Raw genomic sequence first — 17,390 nt, forward strand, 5'->3', positions numbered from 1 at the left:
ATCAATTTGAAAGATCACAAAATGTGTCCAGAGGGAACATCTTCTGCCTGGTGTCCAATACAGACTTGGATGTCATGTGAGGAGATCAGCTGGACACCTAAATATAAGACTGAGATAAAGCAGAGACAGAATATCACTGTCTTGTAAAGATTGGGAACAATGTCGGCTCACTTGTGATCCGGCACTTTGGGCTTTTAAGCCGTCTCACGGCGGACGGTTGGCGTTTGTCCACCGTGATGCATTCTGGGAATAACATAGGAAGCAGAGTGGACAGCTTTGCCATCATGTGTGCCACTGTACGCCGCTGCAGCATGAATAAGTGTGTGGCTGGAGTGATACGTGTGTTGAAGCACAAGTGGGAGATGTCAGGGTGATTAGCACAGCGTTAATAGAGCGGCCGCCGCACTAGCTGTCCAGCTCAAGACAAAACGTGACCTCCAAGTGTCTTCTTCTCGGCCGCGCCCTCCTTTTTTTATGTCTGTGTCCGACGTATTTGAGTGTTTGTGTCTGAACGTCTGCGACGCAGGTGTTGTCAGCCATCTCGCTTTCTTCTTCCTCCCTTTTCTCTCTCTTTCACACACACACATACACACACACAGAGCCCCCCCCCCCTTTACCTCCATGACTGTAGCCCCGTCCACTGGGAGACCGGTCGGTCGTGCCACTCATGTGTTAACATCGCCATGGCAACCCTTCTCCTCCCCTTGCCCACTATGCCACACACACTCACACACACTCAGTGCCGAGACACTCGCACACGCCCACCAACCTCAAGACTCATACACACCAAATTCCTCGGACTGCATCTGGCGCAGGACAAACTTTAATCCACACGAGCCTGTGAGCCACTTGGTTGAAAAGTCCATTCAGCGTCCGCGCCCCTTTTCAGACAACTTCGGGTGAGGTCTGAGCCATTTTCTTCCTTGGCAACCCAAAGCCGCCTCTCCGCTCCTCCAATGGTTATCGGCGGCGGGCTTAGTTAAGGAAATAGCACAAGTGAGCGTGCTTCAAATGACGCCCGTCGCCATATTTCTCAATCAGACGTAGTGGTGACATCCTTAGTGTCTCCACGCATATGTTTGCTGTTACGTGTGAGGGCACAGAGTACATTGTTTTACAGAGCCTTCTATCTGCAGCCCAGATGAACGACGGACAAATAAACCATGGCGCGCCGAGGGAAAAAAAAAAAAAAAAAAGTCTGAGTCATGCATCCTTTTACATCACTTTTCATGAATAACTTCTTCAGTTCTATAGCCAAGACTACAGGCATTCATTTTGCAAGTGAAGAAGAAAAAGAAGAAAGATGGCGGCGTACCACACATTGTACAGTCCATCCTAAAATGGCGGACATCGCAACCACCTCCAAGCCTGGCGACTGCCAGCTCATGCATGGGACAGAGAAAGTGGCAGGGGTTCTTAAAACCCCCCCACCCCCCCCCCAAGAGCACAAGTGTTTCTTTTGCTTGGAACTGTGCAAACACGCTGTTTTAGTGAGACCCGAGATTCGATATAGCAGAGACGGGCGACAAAGGCGGCACTAAATAAAAGCTGAAAGCCTTGACTAAATTGCACCTGCGTGGTTGCGAAATAACCGAACCCAGCGTTGTGGTTTGCATGAAAAACAGCAGGACCTTTGATTGGTTTGGTATTAAGACAGTTGATTCTCTTCTTAGAACTTGGGGAATATTGAACATTCCAAGTACGCTAGATCTGCCATATGACCTCCCTTGGCAGAGGTTTCATTTTGAGCTGTGGGAGTCTCTCACACACACACACACTCCAGCACAATTTGGCAGAGCACCACAAAAAGTGCAATTTTGCAGGTAGACAGAGGCGTGATGTGCCTTCGCTGCGTCTCCGCCATTCCACGGTATGTGAGCACTCTGAGAAGAAAAAGTCTTTCGATGGAGAGAGTTGTGAAGCCATCACAGAACAAGTAAAAGTGATGGCAGATAGTTACGATGGCCCCTTCACACTCTCCCTCCATTTTAGTGGTTGCTCTTACACTTCGGAATAGCGCCACAGCAGTTGCGGCAAAGTGCCAAAAGCACGCTTCGGTCGGCACAAGATGCGACAGTAACAATGAGGAGAACGGGGGTCTTTCTGAAGGAGACCATTTTTACTCAACAGGAGACTAGCGAAGCACAAAACAACAAACCAAAATGAAAAAGGGGCATTATGGAGATGATAGTTACAAAAATTAATTGACTAATTGATCAATAAACATTTTTGTGATTATCATTTTGAGACCGATTTATATTTCAAAGGGTTCAAAAGCTCAGAATTCCAGTAAATATTCTCCTATTCCCAAAGTATATGTTACCTTTAATTTTTTAACTGTACTTTTTTGTTGTATTTATTTATATATTTTTTTTCTACTTTCAATTCAAAATGCGAGGCTCATATTTATATTTATTCACTACACACAAAGTGGCATTTTTTTTCTTATCTTATTTTAGCCCACAGCTAAAAGTCATCAACCATAACAGACCAAACGTATACCTGAAAATGAGCTGCGTTAAGTTAACGCTGCCTCGGCGTTAGCCACTTCACCTATCATTTGTCTCAAATGCTATTTTCACATTTGACTTTATTTTTCTGAAATCTCTCCCTCTCTGCAGCTAAGACTGTTACTTAAATCACAGCTACTCACAGTCGGTTGCCGATTGAGGGACAAAAGCGGACCACAGCGCAGTCCTATTTCTGACTGGATGAAAGGGAGACTGGCTGGCCTCATTAGAGTAGAGTTCCGAAACAAGGCAGCCCGTTCCCAGTCTACATCCGGCTGGAGTGAAAAACCTCCACGCATACAGAACTGGCCGGGCCAACCGCGTCTTACTGGTCAAGCGCACACACGCCCACGAATCAAGTATGAAGCATGTCCGCAGGGGAGCAGACTTCCACACTTGTTCTGGAACGGCCCTGCGGAAAAACCTCAGTCCTTTCCTTGACCTACATTACATGTAACGCCGTCACATGGTGAAATCATTAAAGCCCATTGCCAAAAGTTGCCAGTGAATCACGCCTGTTGAGCCGACCAGGCTGCCACGATTCATCTGGCCTCGTGGAAGCCACAATGCTGTCCATAGTGGCAACAAACAGTCGGTAAGGAGAGGTCCCTCCCCTAAAGGCACTTTGGGGACACATGTTCACTCTATCCCTACTCCCAGAGCTCTACATGAGGATTCACTACATAGTTTACTGACAAATTCCCCTGAAAAATTCTTATATTGTGATTATAAATAAATGATTCAGTCATTCCTCACAAACCTTGATCACGCCCCCCCGACACACACATGCGTCAGTTGTGCCGCAGTACGAGGTTGCTTTTAATTATGCATTCAACGAATTGATTTCGACAATAATTCGGAGGGCTCGATGCACGCCGATGTCATATTTATGAATGAAATACGATCACATCCACCACACAAAATCCGCCTTCTTGTACCTGACTCAAACTCACCGAAATCACATGACAACACCTGCGCCACAACTTAGACCAGTCTCGTCTACTCTTTGTCACCAAAATGTGCCAGGATTGCGTAAGAGAACAGTGTTGCTCTGCCAGAGCCCTTTCTGTCTATTTGTGTTGGCTTGCTATACCTATATTAAATCTACAACATGCCAACCAACAAATCCCCCAAAACAGAAAGTCATTTTTCTGTTTTGTTGCATCTCATCGTTGAATTCAGTACAGTACATTTGATTATCTAGTGATTATAGTTGCTTACTACTTTTCAAGATGCATTCTGGGATACATTGCGGGCCACAACATAGTGGATACTGGAGTCCCAACACAGCCACATGCCTCCTAAAGCTATCTTAGTACTTACGTACACGTATAAAATATGTTCCTCGCAGGAAGTGATACATCCAAAAACCCCAGTGGCAATCCAAACTCCGGAAAAATATGTAGCAATGAGCGAGCCTTGAGGACTTGTGTCGATGTGTGTGTGCGTGCGCGCGCGCGCGACTGAGTGGGTGTGTGAGGAGGGCAGAAGCACATGTTGGTGGGAGGAAGAGGAGGAAATGAAAGAAAGAGTCCTGTGCATTTGGGCCTACTATAGCAGGACGTGCATGAAGAGTGTAGATTTGTGACACTTGTGCGTGCGTGTGCGATCCGGCCGTCTTATGTTATGCGTGAGCCTCCAGTTTTGCGTGAGTGCTACGTCGCGGGTGTTGCTGGGTTGGAAGTCTCTCCCAACTCATACCGCTCAAGAGAGGAAACGCGGCGCGTTGTGCAATATTAAAAAAAACAACCAATAATCAGATCCGCCACATTGGAGGCTATAGCTAGCGAGCTGGAGCGCACACGCAGAGGAGCTCGGCGGGCTCCAAGTGTGACAAAGTGACGCGTAAAGCCATTTCAAGTCCATTCACAAGGCTCAGATAGCCTCACACGACCTCCCGAGACACTTGCCAACGGTCAGCTGGCACTCTACATAAAGCTAAGGAACAGTCAACCCCTCTTCCCCCCAAAAATCCTCCACCCCCTCCACCTAGTGTCGCCATTTTATACATAGGCGACTTCATATAAACTACAGCAGCGGATCAACATCCACAATTCAAGAACGAGACGTCATTTCGGTAAACAAGTTCGCAGCTCGCACTGCTCCGTCCCAGAAAGAGTAGATGTGTCCTTACCTCAACAGTCGGCACGGCAAAATGGAATCCGACATGAATATATAAATGAATAATATTGGATTAGCTCCGATCGCCGCGCTTTGAGGAGGAGAAGAGGCGAGCAGGGGGTGGGGGCTCTCCTCAAGTGAACCCGGCGAACTAGCGTGAACCCGTCAGTGACCACGGCAAGGTACATTACATGACAGGAGCTGCCCGGCCCGCTGCAAAACAACTATGGTCGGCGATGCAGGACGAGGCAGCTCCAAAAAATATAGCCAGTGTATTTCCTAGGAGCACGTGATTGGGAGCGTCATCCAAAATCCAGAAGCCCTTTCATCTCAAATTTTGGAGAGGGGCGGGGATAGATGAGCGTGTGTAATAAAAAAAAGGAGGGGGCGGGGGGGGATGTATAGACTGGTTCTGTGCAACGTCACCACCCCTGAGACACAGGATGGCACACGAGAATCGAGGCACCAGTGTGGCGAGAACGCAGCCAAATACAACTGAGATGAATGAAAACAGACTTAATATCTCCGGAAGTGGTTCAACCAGCAATAGGATATTATATAGACCCTGGGTTAGTTGCGTGACTCCCCGTGGAGTCACACTCCAGCACCCAACCTCGAAATCCAGAATTATATGGACTGAGGCTTAAACATATTTTATACTGTAATCCAAAACAAATATCTGTTGCCTGGATACTTGGTCATCAAAAATCCGTACATGGATTGGAATCCTGTTGGGTTCGTACTTTCTCGGTTTCTTCTATTTCTATTTGTGTGGATTGGACAGTCATGTAATTCCAGGTCAAAATGTCAGTTACTAAAACATCGAAGTGCATGTGACAGCATTGCTGTTTCTCAACGGATTCGAGCTCAATAAACGTCTTGTGCGGGTGGATGATTTATTACTTTTGAAAGTCCAAACACTCCATGTTGACAAAATACTGGCGTTTTTCTGCAACAATGTTAGAATAACAGGAAGGCAGCTCGGTGGGCTAATCCTCTGCCTCACAATCAAGGGGTCCCGGGTTTGAATCTCAGCTCATGCCCTCTTCTACGACGTTTGGATGATTGTCACAAGGTCAACTACGACCATAAGGAGGGCAAGCACGACTGAAACTGGAAGGCAAATACTGTCATCCCATATGTATGGCATGATGGGATTCCTCGGAGCTGCTGTGATGTATTCACGAGCACTGGAGCCTGCGTGCCTTTTCTGCAGCTCTTGACATGTCAGTTCAACAGGAGCAGCTCCCAACAGTCAAAAATTGTTACATTATAAATTATACTGTACGATTAATAATTTAGAAACGGACAGTGCGGTAGAATCTCGACCTGGTCGTTTTTGTCAGGCGTTTGCACGTTTTCCCCATTCTTGCGAGTTTTTTTTTTCCCAGCAAGTCATAAGATTGTTAATGAAATAATATAAATATTGTAAACATTAGATTGAGATCAGGAAGAATCCACTGAACTGTGCAGGATTCATAGTGTAATGTGACACCATTTTTTTAAAACATACTAGAAATTTATTTTGCCATAATAGTTTTGTCTTACCAGTTTGACCAGGAATGAGTTCAAGACGTTGCCTTAAAATAACATTCAGGAACAACAAGATTATCAATTGCTAAACCGCTGCATAAACACAAAAAATGTGGGTGTGGTGTGAACAGAAACTTGCTGCAAGTTTCATGATATAGCAGCTGCTTTTATTGGCAGGATTCTCACATTTTTGTTCCAGAAATTAAGTTCTCACTGGAAAGATGCTATAATATAATAAATCATATTTTCCACCACCAAATAATAAGTATATTTGGATTCAAAGACTGTTCGAACAGCTTTACTTGATCTTTGAATACAATTCTCCGTAAGATACAAGAGTTGCACAAAACGATCAAAGTGGACAGCTCTATAGGCATCTTTTTTATATCTTGCTCATATAAACAATAGGTTATAGGTTAGCAGTTGTTTTTTTCCCCCCAGTAATTCTAAATAATCTCTAAGGTCAACGCTTTAACTTTGACAACCCAAATATTCACACATAACCATATGCAAAATAAACACCAAAGAAGGCCCTGATGTTGTATTTTTGCAATAAACATTCACATTTCTGTATTGTAACTTTGTTTCAAAAGGTTCTTTGCGATTATGATGTAGCATTGTACATATCTGTTTTGCTACAAAAGTTAACTGTGCTGTATACTCAGAGCCTTCAGACCTCCAGGGGGCCCTAGGCAAAAATATGTCACCCCCCACCCCCTTGAGAGACAACATTTGACTGACTCAAATTAAGTTTAATATGAAAAACATTTACAATTACTCAGTTTTATATAAACAGTTGCTCCACCGCCTACTCGCTATCTACACAAGTGTAAAAATACAACAGGTTTAGTAGATAGGTAAATAGAGGTAACAAATTAGTTCCACTTAAATTTACCGTATTTCCTCAGTTAATAGAATGCCCCCTAATAGTAGCTTGTCTTTTAGTAACCTGGTCTAAAACGTTTTTTTCATATAAATTAATATGTTAAGAAGGCAATACCTCTTTCTTATTTCATTACGTAATTTAAAATGCCGCGACATCTTTGCAGCTACGAGTCTACTCGACGACACGCTGCTGCAAGCCATACAGCGCTACTAGTTACAAGTTACAACGCGTAACAAAAAGTTGACGTCACGCGAGTCGCGCGAGGCCTGACGCTAACTGGGTAGTGCGCGTACTAGTCGCGCTGGTACTGTATAGTACTGTATAATAGTTTTCCAGTCAAAGTCAGCAGGCAGTATAACGTGGCTCCATAGATAGACAAGCTGCAAAATGCAAAATAAAAGGTATAGGTGGGAAAAGCAGCAAAATTATTAAACATATAATGTACAGTTTAGTGTATAATTTAAAAAAAATATCCCGAATGCAATCCCTTCTGAAATATAGTGATAAGCATAACGCTGATGTAACACCGATGGGTAAGATTTCAGGATAAGAAAAACCGAGGGCAGTGTTAGACAACATCAATTCAACAAAACTATTTGTACCACCTAAAATCCTTCACAAGAAGTTGTTGCTGTCAACGACGGAATCAAGCAAGATTTAATAAGCGATTAAAAAAACAAAACAAAACAAAAAAACACCAGAGTGAGAGGTCTCGCTGCTGCGTGCGGGGGTGAACGACAGCAAGTCATGTTTGCATCCAAACCAACCAATCACATTGTGTTTACATTAAATTGACAGTCCAGCGGGACCAATCGAAAGTCACCATTCTCCTGCGAGTGTTCACCGGCAACCAATGGCGAGCCGGGACAAACAGGAACTCGGGGAAAACACAAAATACGAAAGTGTGTACCTGTAGGTCAAACATCCTCCACCCGAGGAACGGTTAGCGCTCAGGTAGGGAAAGAAGCAATGGCTCTGTCACAGTGCCTGGACGACTCGCTCTTAAGGGTCAAGTCAACTTTCACAGGGGCTGCGCAGTGTAGCCTGCAGGAGGTCTACATTGAGAGACACCGGCTCGCCTTGGAGGAACTCCTGACCGGGGGGGTCGAAAAGTTTCTGAGCTTTCTCAGGAAGGAATCCATCGCCAACTTCCTGTCGGATGAGGAGATCCAGTGGGTCGGGGACGCCGCTGTCGCCCCGCAGCGCGTGTCGGTCCTCGGCGAGGACCAGGCGCTGCAGGGGCAGACTCTCAGCAGCTCGGTCGACTGTTTGTCGGTCACTTATTTCCCCGAGATGTCGGACGTGGAGCCGCCGCCCCTGGAGATCGGCTGGCCCGCCTTCACCGCGGGATCGTATCGGGGAGTCACCAGGGCTGTGGCTCACTTTCAGCCGAGTTATGGCGACAGCATCTATGCTTGCAAAGAAGCTGCAAGGAAAATGATCAGCAGTGCCAGAGAGGTACGCTCCAATCCTGTAGGCCTGCAACATCTCTTACATAAACCATACCTAACACTTCTTACTGGAAACATTTACAAGTACAAAACAGTATAGTATACACACCACTGTTTTATAGTACTTTGAAGAAGTAACTAAGTACACATACTTTGATTTTGGCTGTCTTGTAGGTAGACCACTACCACTTCAAATCCTTTTCTTTTACAGGAATAGTAGAACTATAACAAAATGTCATCCTAAAATCATGTTGGATAGTCCCCACGGAATTTAGTTTGATCCTGATTTCTGTCATCTGGCTTTTTAATGATGAAATGACCAAAAGCAGGGATAATCAAAGGTAAAAGCCGAATGAATATTCATTGTGGTGTCATGTGCCTTATTTGAGCTGTCAGGCCTGTCTGCTGTTCAAAGAAGAAATTGTTGTGTGGTTTCAGCGGGACCTCGGGCCTTTGCAAACACTGCAGCGAATGTGTCTCAACTCGCTTTGGCTGAGTTTGGTTGCTCTTCTATTAGAGAGCAGTACTTCCCTCTGTGGAGCCAAATTTATGTTTTATTTGTGGAAAATGCAGTAACCAGATCAATCTGGTAATGAGAAATTATCAAGGTCTTTTATTGTAGCCAGGCCCTCCGAGCCCAGTGTCTTTTTGCTGTGACAAAAGACTGTAACCGTGCATAATTGTCATTGGGAAGACATTTTGGCACACCCTCCCTAAAATAATCCAAGCATTTTCATTCAAATAAGGCAGATTCAGATTGTACGTGTCTATGAGCAGATTGAAGACTTAAATCTGCGATTACGTTAACATCCGTGTCTAATCCTCGACACACAACAACGGCTTGTGAAATTCCACCCCTCTTGGTGAATATGGAAGATCTGCGCAAAACAAATCTCTTATAAAAATGGTGCTTGTCCTGCTAGAGAGGGGGGGTGAATAATTTGTTTGCTGACCAAGTGTTGCTGCCGATTGCCATGGTAACAGACGACCGTCGAAAGACGACACATCGGCGCACATATTGCATGGGGGGGGGGTCTGACACACATCCCGAGATTTTTTTCCAATAAGACCTTGCATTTGATACAAATGAAAACACAATCATGTGCCGCATCCAAAAAAACACAGCCGCAGCCCTGAAAGTAAATTATGTTCCCTGTAATTTTCCACTGCAGGTGATTGCCATAGTTACAGATTCCCTGACAGACCTGGATATCTTCAAAGATCTTCAAGAGGCGTGTTCCATCCGCAAAGTCCCCGTTTACATTCTGCTGGACCAGTCAAGCTGTCCCGCTTTCCTCAAGATGTGCACAAACATTGGAGTCAGCTTGGATGACCTTCAGGTATCACCGCTGCAGTGTCAATATCTGCTGGCACACAATCTTTAAAATAATCCTTAAAGATTTTAGGTCGACTCACTGTTGCCAACTCTTTTTTTTTAATTTATTCTTGAAGCAAATGAGAGTGCGAAGCATAACCGGCACAACTTATTATACAAGATCAGGAACAAGGATCACCGGGAGAGTTCATGAGCGCTTTATGCTGATTGATGGCAACCGTGCAGCTACGGGTTCATACAGGTATCTATCTTTTCACTCCATAGAAATGAGAAATGTGTTTATTTAGCATTTCGAAATGATCTTTTTGGGCCAGCCATTATTGAGTTGTTACTTAGGAAACGATAACCCGATAATTATTACATTAGTCAAGATGTAACAAAATAAATATGTTGCATAAAACCGAGAGCCAATCGAACCTTCTCCGAGCAGACTATGAAAGAAGAATGAAAATAATAAAATACTGCCCTAGTCGAGAATGTTGATCAGTCTTTTTGTGTGCAGGTTCAACTGGACCGATGGCAAACTGAACTCCAGCAACTTGATCGAGCTTTCTGGTCAGATAACAGAAAAGTTTGATGAAGAGTTCCGGATTCTTTATGCGCAGTCTCTTCCCGTGAATCCCCGAGGACTCGCCAGCGTACGAAACAGTGCCATCCTCGAGCACATTCCCAACAAGCATCTGCTCACCTCCTCTCCATTCCCAAGCAGGGAGAGGCCCTCAGAGCAAGTGTGTCTGACCAGCACACCGGGCCAGAAAATCAGCCCTCTATCCCTAGAGCTTCCCTACGAGGGTCCCATCCCGGAAGTGGGTCAAAACGGCAGCAGCACCTCAAACACGTCAACTATAGGTGACGAATTTTTGGATCAAGAAATCCTTGCCGCTGGTCCGAATCCCCCGGCAGAGGAGTCGGCAGCGAGCAAGCCTGTCCGCCCGACCGTGGTGTCCTGCCACGTGGCCACCCAGACCAGTTTTTCGGTGGCGGACGGTGAAGCGCAGACGGACCTCCAGCTCACCTGGCAGCCCGATCCCACCCGGCCCGCGCTCAGCCAGAACAAGACCGTCTCTCTTAGTATGAGCACCCCCACCCAGGCAGCTCCAGCTGGCACGCTGAAGGACTGCCTCAGCAGTCTGACGAAAGAGCGCCAGCACCACTACTCGGCCATCCGCTCCAAGCTGGAACACATGATGGCCACGCTGGCCCAACGGCAAGAGCTAGCAGACATTGCCGTGATGACTCAGGGTAGATGGCGGCTAGACAAAGCCATGCCGGGACCAGACCCTCGACGACTTGCTGAAAATACAGCCACTGTCACATGATGACAGATGTGGACACTGTACACTTTACTCCTCACATGGTTGCCTTTCTCTTGTATTTTTTTTTTATCCTGTCTTTATAACTTGGGCTGTAACAGTCGTGGAATAATAGTTGCTCTAATAATGTAGCAATTGTGCAATACTACTGTTACTGGGATTAATAATTTCCAGATGTAAACAATTACGGATGTTCTATGGCACTTTTTTCAGAGCGATACCAGTACGAGTCTCATGCTTTGAGTAATCGCCGATCCTGAGTACTTTTGATATATAAAATTATATTTAACAAAATGGCAAAAAAGTTTGACCAACTTTTAGTTTTAAAATAAAATCAATTAAATGGCGCCAGTTGACAGGGCTACATTTAAAGTTTTTTTGCTACTATTTTTTAAATCTATTTGACTCAACCCGAAATAATTTGAGCGTATTTGTTATTTTATGAATGAAGTGCCTTTGCACTGAGGTGGCTGTTTAAATCAAACATGGCTGTGGTATATGATTTGAAATAAACTTGCTCCTTATGCCTCGCTAATAATAAATTGTCTTTTCTTTGCTTCTTGATTGTGTTCACTGTAAGTCCAGTTCCAAACAAGTTGTCATGAACAATGCCTCAGCATCTTCAAAACACACCAGGGAGCAAAGTGCCAGCACGAGAGAGAAAAGCACTAGTGATGTATTTATTTCTTTTTTTTAACTTCAGTGTCTCGACCAAATTAGTCAAGATGGCATCTGAGACACTTTGGAGAAGCTTTGTCATTGATTACGAGCATAGACAAGAAGCACTATTCACACACCCTAATCGGACTGAAACACTGCATTTCTTTCCCTTTCAAAAAAAAAAAAAATCATTCTTGTAATGATTCTTCAAAGAACCAGCTTTCCCAGCAGCATATTTCCTGACAGAAGAGAAGCAGGGGGTAGGAATTTGTTTAGAGCGCCATATTAGCAATGCTCTACTGAGCGTCCTTCTGAATCGCAAAGCAAAAACGAGAAAAAAAAAAAGTGGCTTTGCACGGACGTAAATGCTGCTGAGCCTGGCACGAAGAGTGTTTTCAACTTCCTATCGTGCACCCAAAGCCCCGCTGGGATGGATCAAAACACATCAGAGTTTTGGCTCTTGTAGTGGGAAGTGTGCTCAGTTTTCATCCCGCTGAGCTTGATGTGTCGAATGCTTCGGCGCCTGAGGTGCGACTATTCCGTATCAATGTATACACATTTATGAATCCGCAAAGGAGGAGGCCTGTTGGAGTTTTGGCAACACAAGAGTCAGATCCAAAACAAAGTCTTAATTAGCACAAGAACATTTGCACTTCATTTGATAATTTCCCTTAAGGCGAAAAAAGTCAAGTTTCATTTTTAAAGTCTGATAACATCTATCTGCGGTTGGGTCCAAAAATAATTGGAGAAAAAAAAAACTACCACCAACTGGTAGTTTTTTCCATCGAGAATTTATTGGACCACATATTAGTAGCTCCGGTTCGAACACGTGCCAATGCCTGATAACAACTCCAGACCTGGATCTGCTCCATAGTCTCTAAAGAGGCAATGGTCAAAAAAACAAAAGAGAAACTCATACTATATATAAACTATTCAAACGTTTTCAGATATACCTGCAGCTTGTGAGTGGAATGACATTCAAGAGTGAGCTTTGGTAACGTGCACGGTTGCTGGATGTACACTCCTGAGATCATTTATTGGATCCACTCGTGCACTTGAGTGTTTTCCTTAACAAAGGCCCGCCCGCATATGTGAATAGCTTGGCCAAAATAGCAAGCCAGGCTCATTCATTTTATCATCTCCCCGACTCAAACCATCTGACACGTCTTTCAATCTGTGCATGTTTATGACACGGATACTAATTGCCAGTTGACTGCTTAACGACAAAAATGTTATCCGGTACTCAGCCTTGATTTTGGAACGTGCAAAATAATTAAGCATCACGGCAACTAACTGCAATGAACCAGAAGGAGTGAATTAGAAAACAAAAGAGTGTTTCGCACAATGCCACATTACGCCCGTTCCGATTTAATTCAGCAGACTGCGTTTAACCGTTTTTTTAAATGAAGAAGGTAAGAACAGCAGGGCCTCGGGCGGCTGGCTCCTCCTGCGGAGCGTGCATCTCCTACCGGGCAAACACATCAAAAGCCATGGCATTCATTATGTAAAATGGCAGAGCTGAGAGGGGACTGATCTGCAAGTACATACAATGGGACTAATATGGAAGAGCGCTGTATTTGATTTTATTAGGTTGCTGCAAAGCAACCACCGGCTGTAATTAGGGGAGCAGCGGGGGAGCCACAACACAACAGTGTGCACCTATTAGCTGAGGCTCACAGGTAAACACAGAGCCTTTGCATATTTCACTTCACGTGTCAATTAAAACACAATATCGAGATTATGTATTTTTTTCTTGGGTGGGGGGAGGCTGCCATTAAAAAAAGGCCTACTTGTACAAAGCATCACTTACACCTTTCGGCCGCTAGAGTGCGCGCTTTTCTTGCACATCAAAAACCGTCATCAGATTTTGTTGCAGTGTTGAAATTTGGGGAAAGAATTAAATTAAGACAATTTTCACTCGTTTTCATAATATAAAATTTGGGATTTTTTTCTTGCCAATCTGTCGGAAAGATGAGCACGAAAGTACATTAACCAATTGTTGAAGATGTAAGTCAAGTATTGTGCAGGTAAGTATACCAAAAGTTTTTTTCCCCACTCCAAATGGTAACCAAGTAAAAGCTGTCAACATTTCTGACAAAAAGTGTCATATGATAACGTTTTGTTGGGCTCTAATCCAGTTATCCAGATTGTCTTAAGAATCACAAATCACTGCTATGCAAATTTCAAATGACCTTCTGGATTCTATTCATGCACATTTTAAGTGAATAAAAAAAAAATCACTCATCTTTATTATCTATTGAAGTTTTCTCAGACTAAATAAATTCACCAAGCATCGAGATAATCATAAAAATCAATGGAAATAAGTATTGCAAAGACAAACGGAACTAAAAACAGGAAATAGAAGAGATTTCCCACACCACTGTGAGACTGATATTAGCTGGTAGAATCGACCAATGGAATACTTTCAGGAGTGCTTAAGAAACGTTATTTTATTGGCAATTAAGAGTATTCAAATTTTGTGCCTAAATCGAGAGTATTGGCAATAGATAATAATAATAATAAATGGATGTTACAGTTTCATAAAATTCACTCTGTACAAGTTAAGAGTCTACAGGGACTTCTGTGTTGGACAGCGCATCTCGACAACATTTGAGTTTTTGCAAGCTTCTATGATAAAACATTTATGAGCACAATGCAGCCATGAGGGCCTGTCGGTGTTTATGGTTTTCTATTGCGGCAAAATCCCCCCCCCCCCCTCAAGTCCCACAGGAGCAAATAGATCAGAATGAAGCAGACAGTCTGCTCTCGTCACACGATTGATTATTGGCTTTACGTACGTTTTCATGTTTATTTATAGGCTGCCTCAATGTCTGCACAGGGTGGATACTGCCTGCATGCAGTTGCTTGTCCTCTCACCTCCACAATGGAAGCTAAGTTAGCTCTTTTTTCAAATACTCCATGTCAGAATGTAACACAAACAGCCTGCCTGATCCTGACCTCTTCATTTCCATGCTTGATGAGTTTGAAGCTTGAGTACTTGCACTTCATTTGTCAGTTTGTGAGCAACAGTGACCCCCAGAGGCCTAATTTGGCACTTCCACAGACTGCCAGCAAATATGTTGAGCAATCACATTTCCTTAGGTAGGAGTACCCAAATCCAAGTGAAGTGCTTGGAAATGATTCTTTTGGATTTTTATCATTCGTCTGAACATTTCAGTGCTGGATGTTACGGACTAATTTCTGTTTGTACTTACAGCCCTTGCAGAACATGACTGATAAAACAAACAGCTTAGTGTGTGACTTTTGTGGTATTTTTTGGGGGGGTTGATTTAACAGGCTAACTAGTGGTTGTCACTTTGACCACTTTGTTGTATGTGGTGCTGAGTGGGAATGTTTTGCAAAGTGTTTGATTTTTGTGGTCACGATTCTCTCGTTTGGTAAGGTGAGTCACGGTGACATACGCTGACGCTCCGGCCGCACGAGGCCCCGGCTTCCTGTGCAATCGCGATGATGCTAGGCCCAATGCAGGTGGGAGTTATTGTTGATTAGCTTTGTGTGCAGAACTGCATGCTTACTTCAATGTGTGCCAGGAGCAGCCTTGGCACTATTTTTAGCCGGGTACAGCTGCTCCTGAGCGAGCGCCCACCTCTCAAAGCAGCCATTCTCCAGAGATTTATGGCACGGGCCCATTAGAAGCAGCTGTAGCGTCTTAACACTTGCGTGTCCAAGTGGCACGAGCTGACGTAAGCGGGGCCATCGCATAGAATGCCTATTCCCAACAGCTGACCCAGCGTGGAATGCGGTTATTGGAGAGCGGGATGTTGCTGGATGATGAAACCGCAAGAGATGACTAAGCCTCAAGTCACAGAAGCACCTGAGTCCCACACAATCGACATTTGTGGCGAGCCGCTTGCGCACGGCACGTCGTGTCCCGGCACAGTACAGTACGCTCGTCTTTTAGCTGAAACAAGTTGTTGCATTCGTCTCCTAATCTTTGAGAGAACAAAAAAAAACCTTTGAATTTTGGTAAGGCCCTCTTTGCACATTCCAAAAACAAGCAGTGTGTTCTGTCCTCGGCATCAAATATTATGAAATATACGTTAGAATGAAAAAAACAATATAACATCAACTGCTTGTTTTTGTGGGGTGCTGCCTCGCTGCCTTTAAGGCAAAATCACGTGAGACTGCTGGGGATGTTTTATTTATTCAGTCCATTGTTTTTTGGCCCTCTAAATGTCACGTATGTAGCGTTCGTGTGTCAATGAGTTTGTTGTCTGCATTATTCAACGGGACACCTTATCAGCCAGGACGGCCCGCACAAGCCGAGTGTGGCACACAATGTTGTTCTACAACGTTCACCGTTAACTCTGGTGTCTATTACAGTGGCGCTCTATCCATTTATTGATGAGCCTTCTATTGATCTGGTCATTGATTTGCCTTGCAATCCATTAGCCATCTGTCTGTCTCAGCAGGCTTTCAAATGATCCATAAGATTGAGCTATTAAGGCGAGTAGTGGTGAAGTCCAAAGGTTGGCCATACATTCACGGAAAGCGCGTGTGCCGTTCTTGGATTGTCATACTTGGGAGAGTACGACAAGGACATGCTAAACAAGTTGCTTTTTTCAAAATTTTCAGTAATAAAAGAAATAGGAATGTGCATAAATTATGTGCATATGATCAAAAATCACAGAAATTGCACTGGTGAAAAAATTACTATGGTTTACAATTCCTATTATTTTTCTAAGCTTGCCATAAAAATGTGAGATGCCATTATTCGAACAATTGAGACTCTAGCAAAATACAGGTTCACATATATTTAAAAAAAAAAACAGCCTGGTCAGGATTTGCAGGCTAACACTTGAAGCATCTTGCAAAAAAAAAAAAACACTCTGAGAGAACAAAGACAATGGCAGCAGCTGGAGGGAGCTTCAGATTGAGATGCAAGATGGATTCATATATATTCATGAATTCAGTTAGAAAAGTCAAACGTAAGCAGTATGATGCTGTTTTCCCCCTCTAACTATTTTAGCTAAACCGGAGCCGCTTTTGGACATATGACGGAAAATACAGCCAATAGTGTCTACATTCGGGCCACTCACTCCACAATGAGGTCAAGTGGTGGTCATGCCAAATCTTTTAGATTAATGGGTAATGGGATGACTATAATTTGCCCTTGACTGATCAATTATATGTTTAATTAAAGCAGACATGTAGATAATTGAACTATTGACTGGCTTTGTTGAGTTGTATTTGTCTTCTGACTCGGGGAGTCGTAGCACATTTAGGCTGTGACCCGAATCAGAGCGGAAATCCCTCTACTTGACTAAATACTCTGATGAGCCGAACCTCTGACTGCGGCGCATTTTTGTTAAACGTTCTCGCTTCAGGATAAGAACGACAAGCTCATAAAAAAAGGGAACACCCGTAGGACCATATTTCAAACCATCCTGTTTTTTTTGTTGTTGTGTTTTTTTTCCTCCGCGTCAGTCTGTGCCTGCATGTCAGCAGCCGTCGAAAAGGTGCTGACAATGCTGTCCAGCAGCCCGCTCCCTCTGTGTGAACTTAGATTTAGCTCAAGGGTATGGCTCTCCTGCTAATGTGATGGAGCGCCAAGAAGGA

At 44.1% G+C, this 17,390-nt stretch overlaps 2 protein-coding genes across 5 annotated transcripts in view; one reads left to right on the forward strand and one right to left on the reverse strand.

The window, feature by feature from the left end:
* Positions 1-17,390, reverse strand: part of zhx3a (zinc fingers and homeoboxes 3a) — a 39,488-nt gene that overhangs the window by 9,508 nt on the left and 12,590 nt on the right. Inside the window, exon 1 of one of the 4 annotated variants that reach the window (XM_088388946.1) lies at positions 4,645-4,948. The exons of 2 other annotated variants lie outside the window; for them this stretch is intronic. The gene's annotated coding sequence lies outside the window, so the exon portion shown is untranslated. Of the gene's footprint in view, positions 1-3,837; positions 3,965-4,644; positions 4,949-17,390 lie in introns of those variants that run through there. One more of the 4 variants, XM_088388949.1, reaches the window with a different exon arrangement.
* Positions 7,917-11,707, forward strand: sack1d (scaffolding CK1 anchoring protein D). The gene is made up of 4 exons (XM_088388951.1): positions 7,917-8,508; positions 9,674-9,841; positions 9,954-10,078; positions 10,340-11,707. The coding sequence occupies exons 1-4, from the start codon at positions 8,020-8,022 to the stop codon at positions 11,154-11,156; spliced, it is 1,599 nt and encodes a 532-aa protein (XP_088245077.1). The 5' UTR covers positions 7,917-8,019; the 3' UTR covers positions 11,157-11,707.

This window comes from Syngnathus floridae, chromosome 11, assembly GCF_059516105.1.
Source record: "Syngnathus floridae isolate MCC-2025c chromosome 11, RoL_Sflo_1.0, whole genome shotgun sequence".
NCBI lineage: Eukaryota > Metazoa > Chordata > Actinopteri > Syngnathiformes > Syngnathidae > Syngnathus > Syngnathus floridae.

What these genes read in the sequence shown, in the direction of transcription:
- sack1d (XM_088388951.1), top strand. Translation starts at nt 8,020, where the DNA reads ATGGCTCTGTCACAGTGCCTGGACGACTCGCTCTTAAGGGTCAAGTCA. An exon ending in TCAGCTTGGATGACCTTCAG is followed by an intron (nt 9,842 to 9,953) that starts GTATCACCGCTG and finishes TTATTCTTGAAG; the next exon opens with CAAATGAGAGTGCGAAGCAT. An exon ending in GCAGCTACGGGTTCATACAG is followed by an intron (nt 10,079 to 10,339) that starts GTATCTATCTTT and finishes TTTTGTGTGCAG; the next exon opens with GTTCAACTGGACCGATGGCA.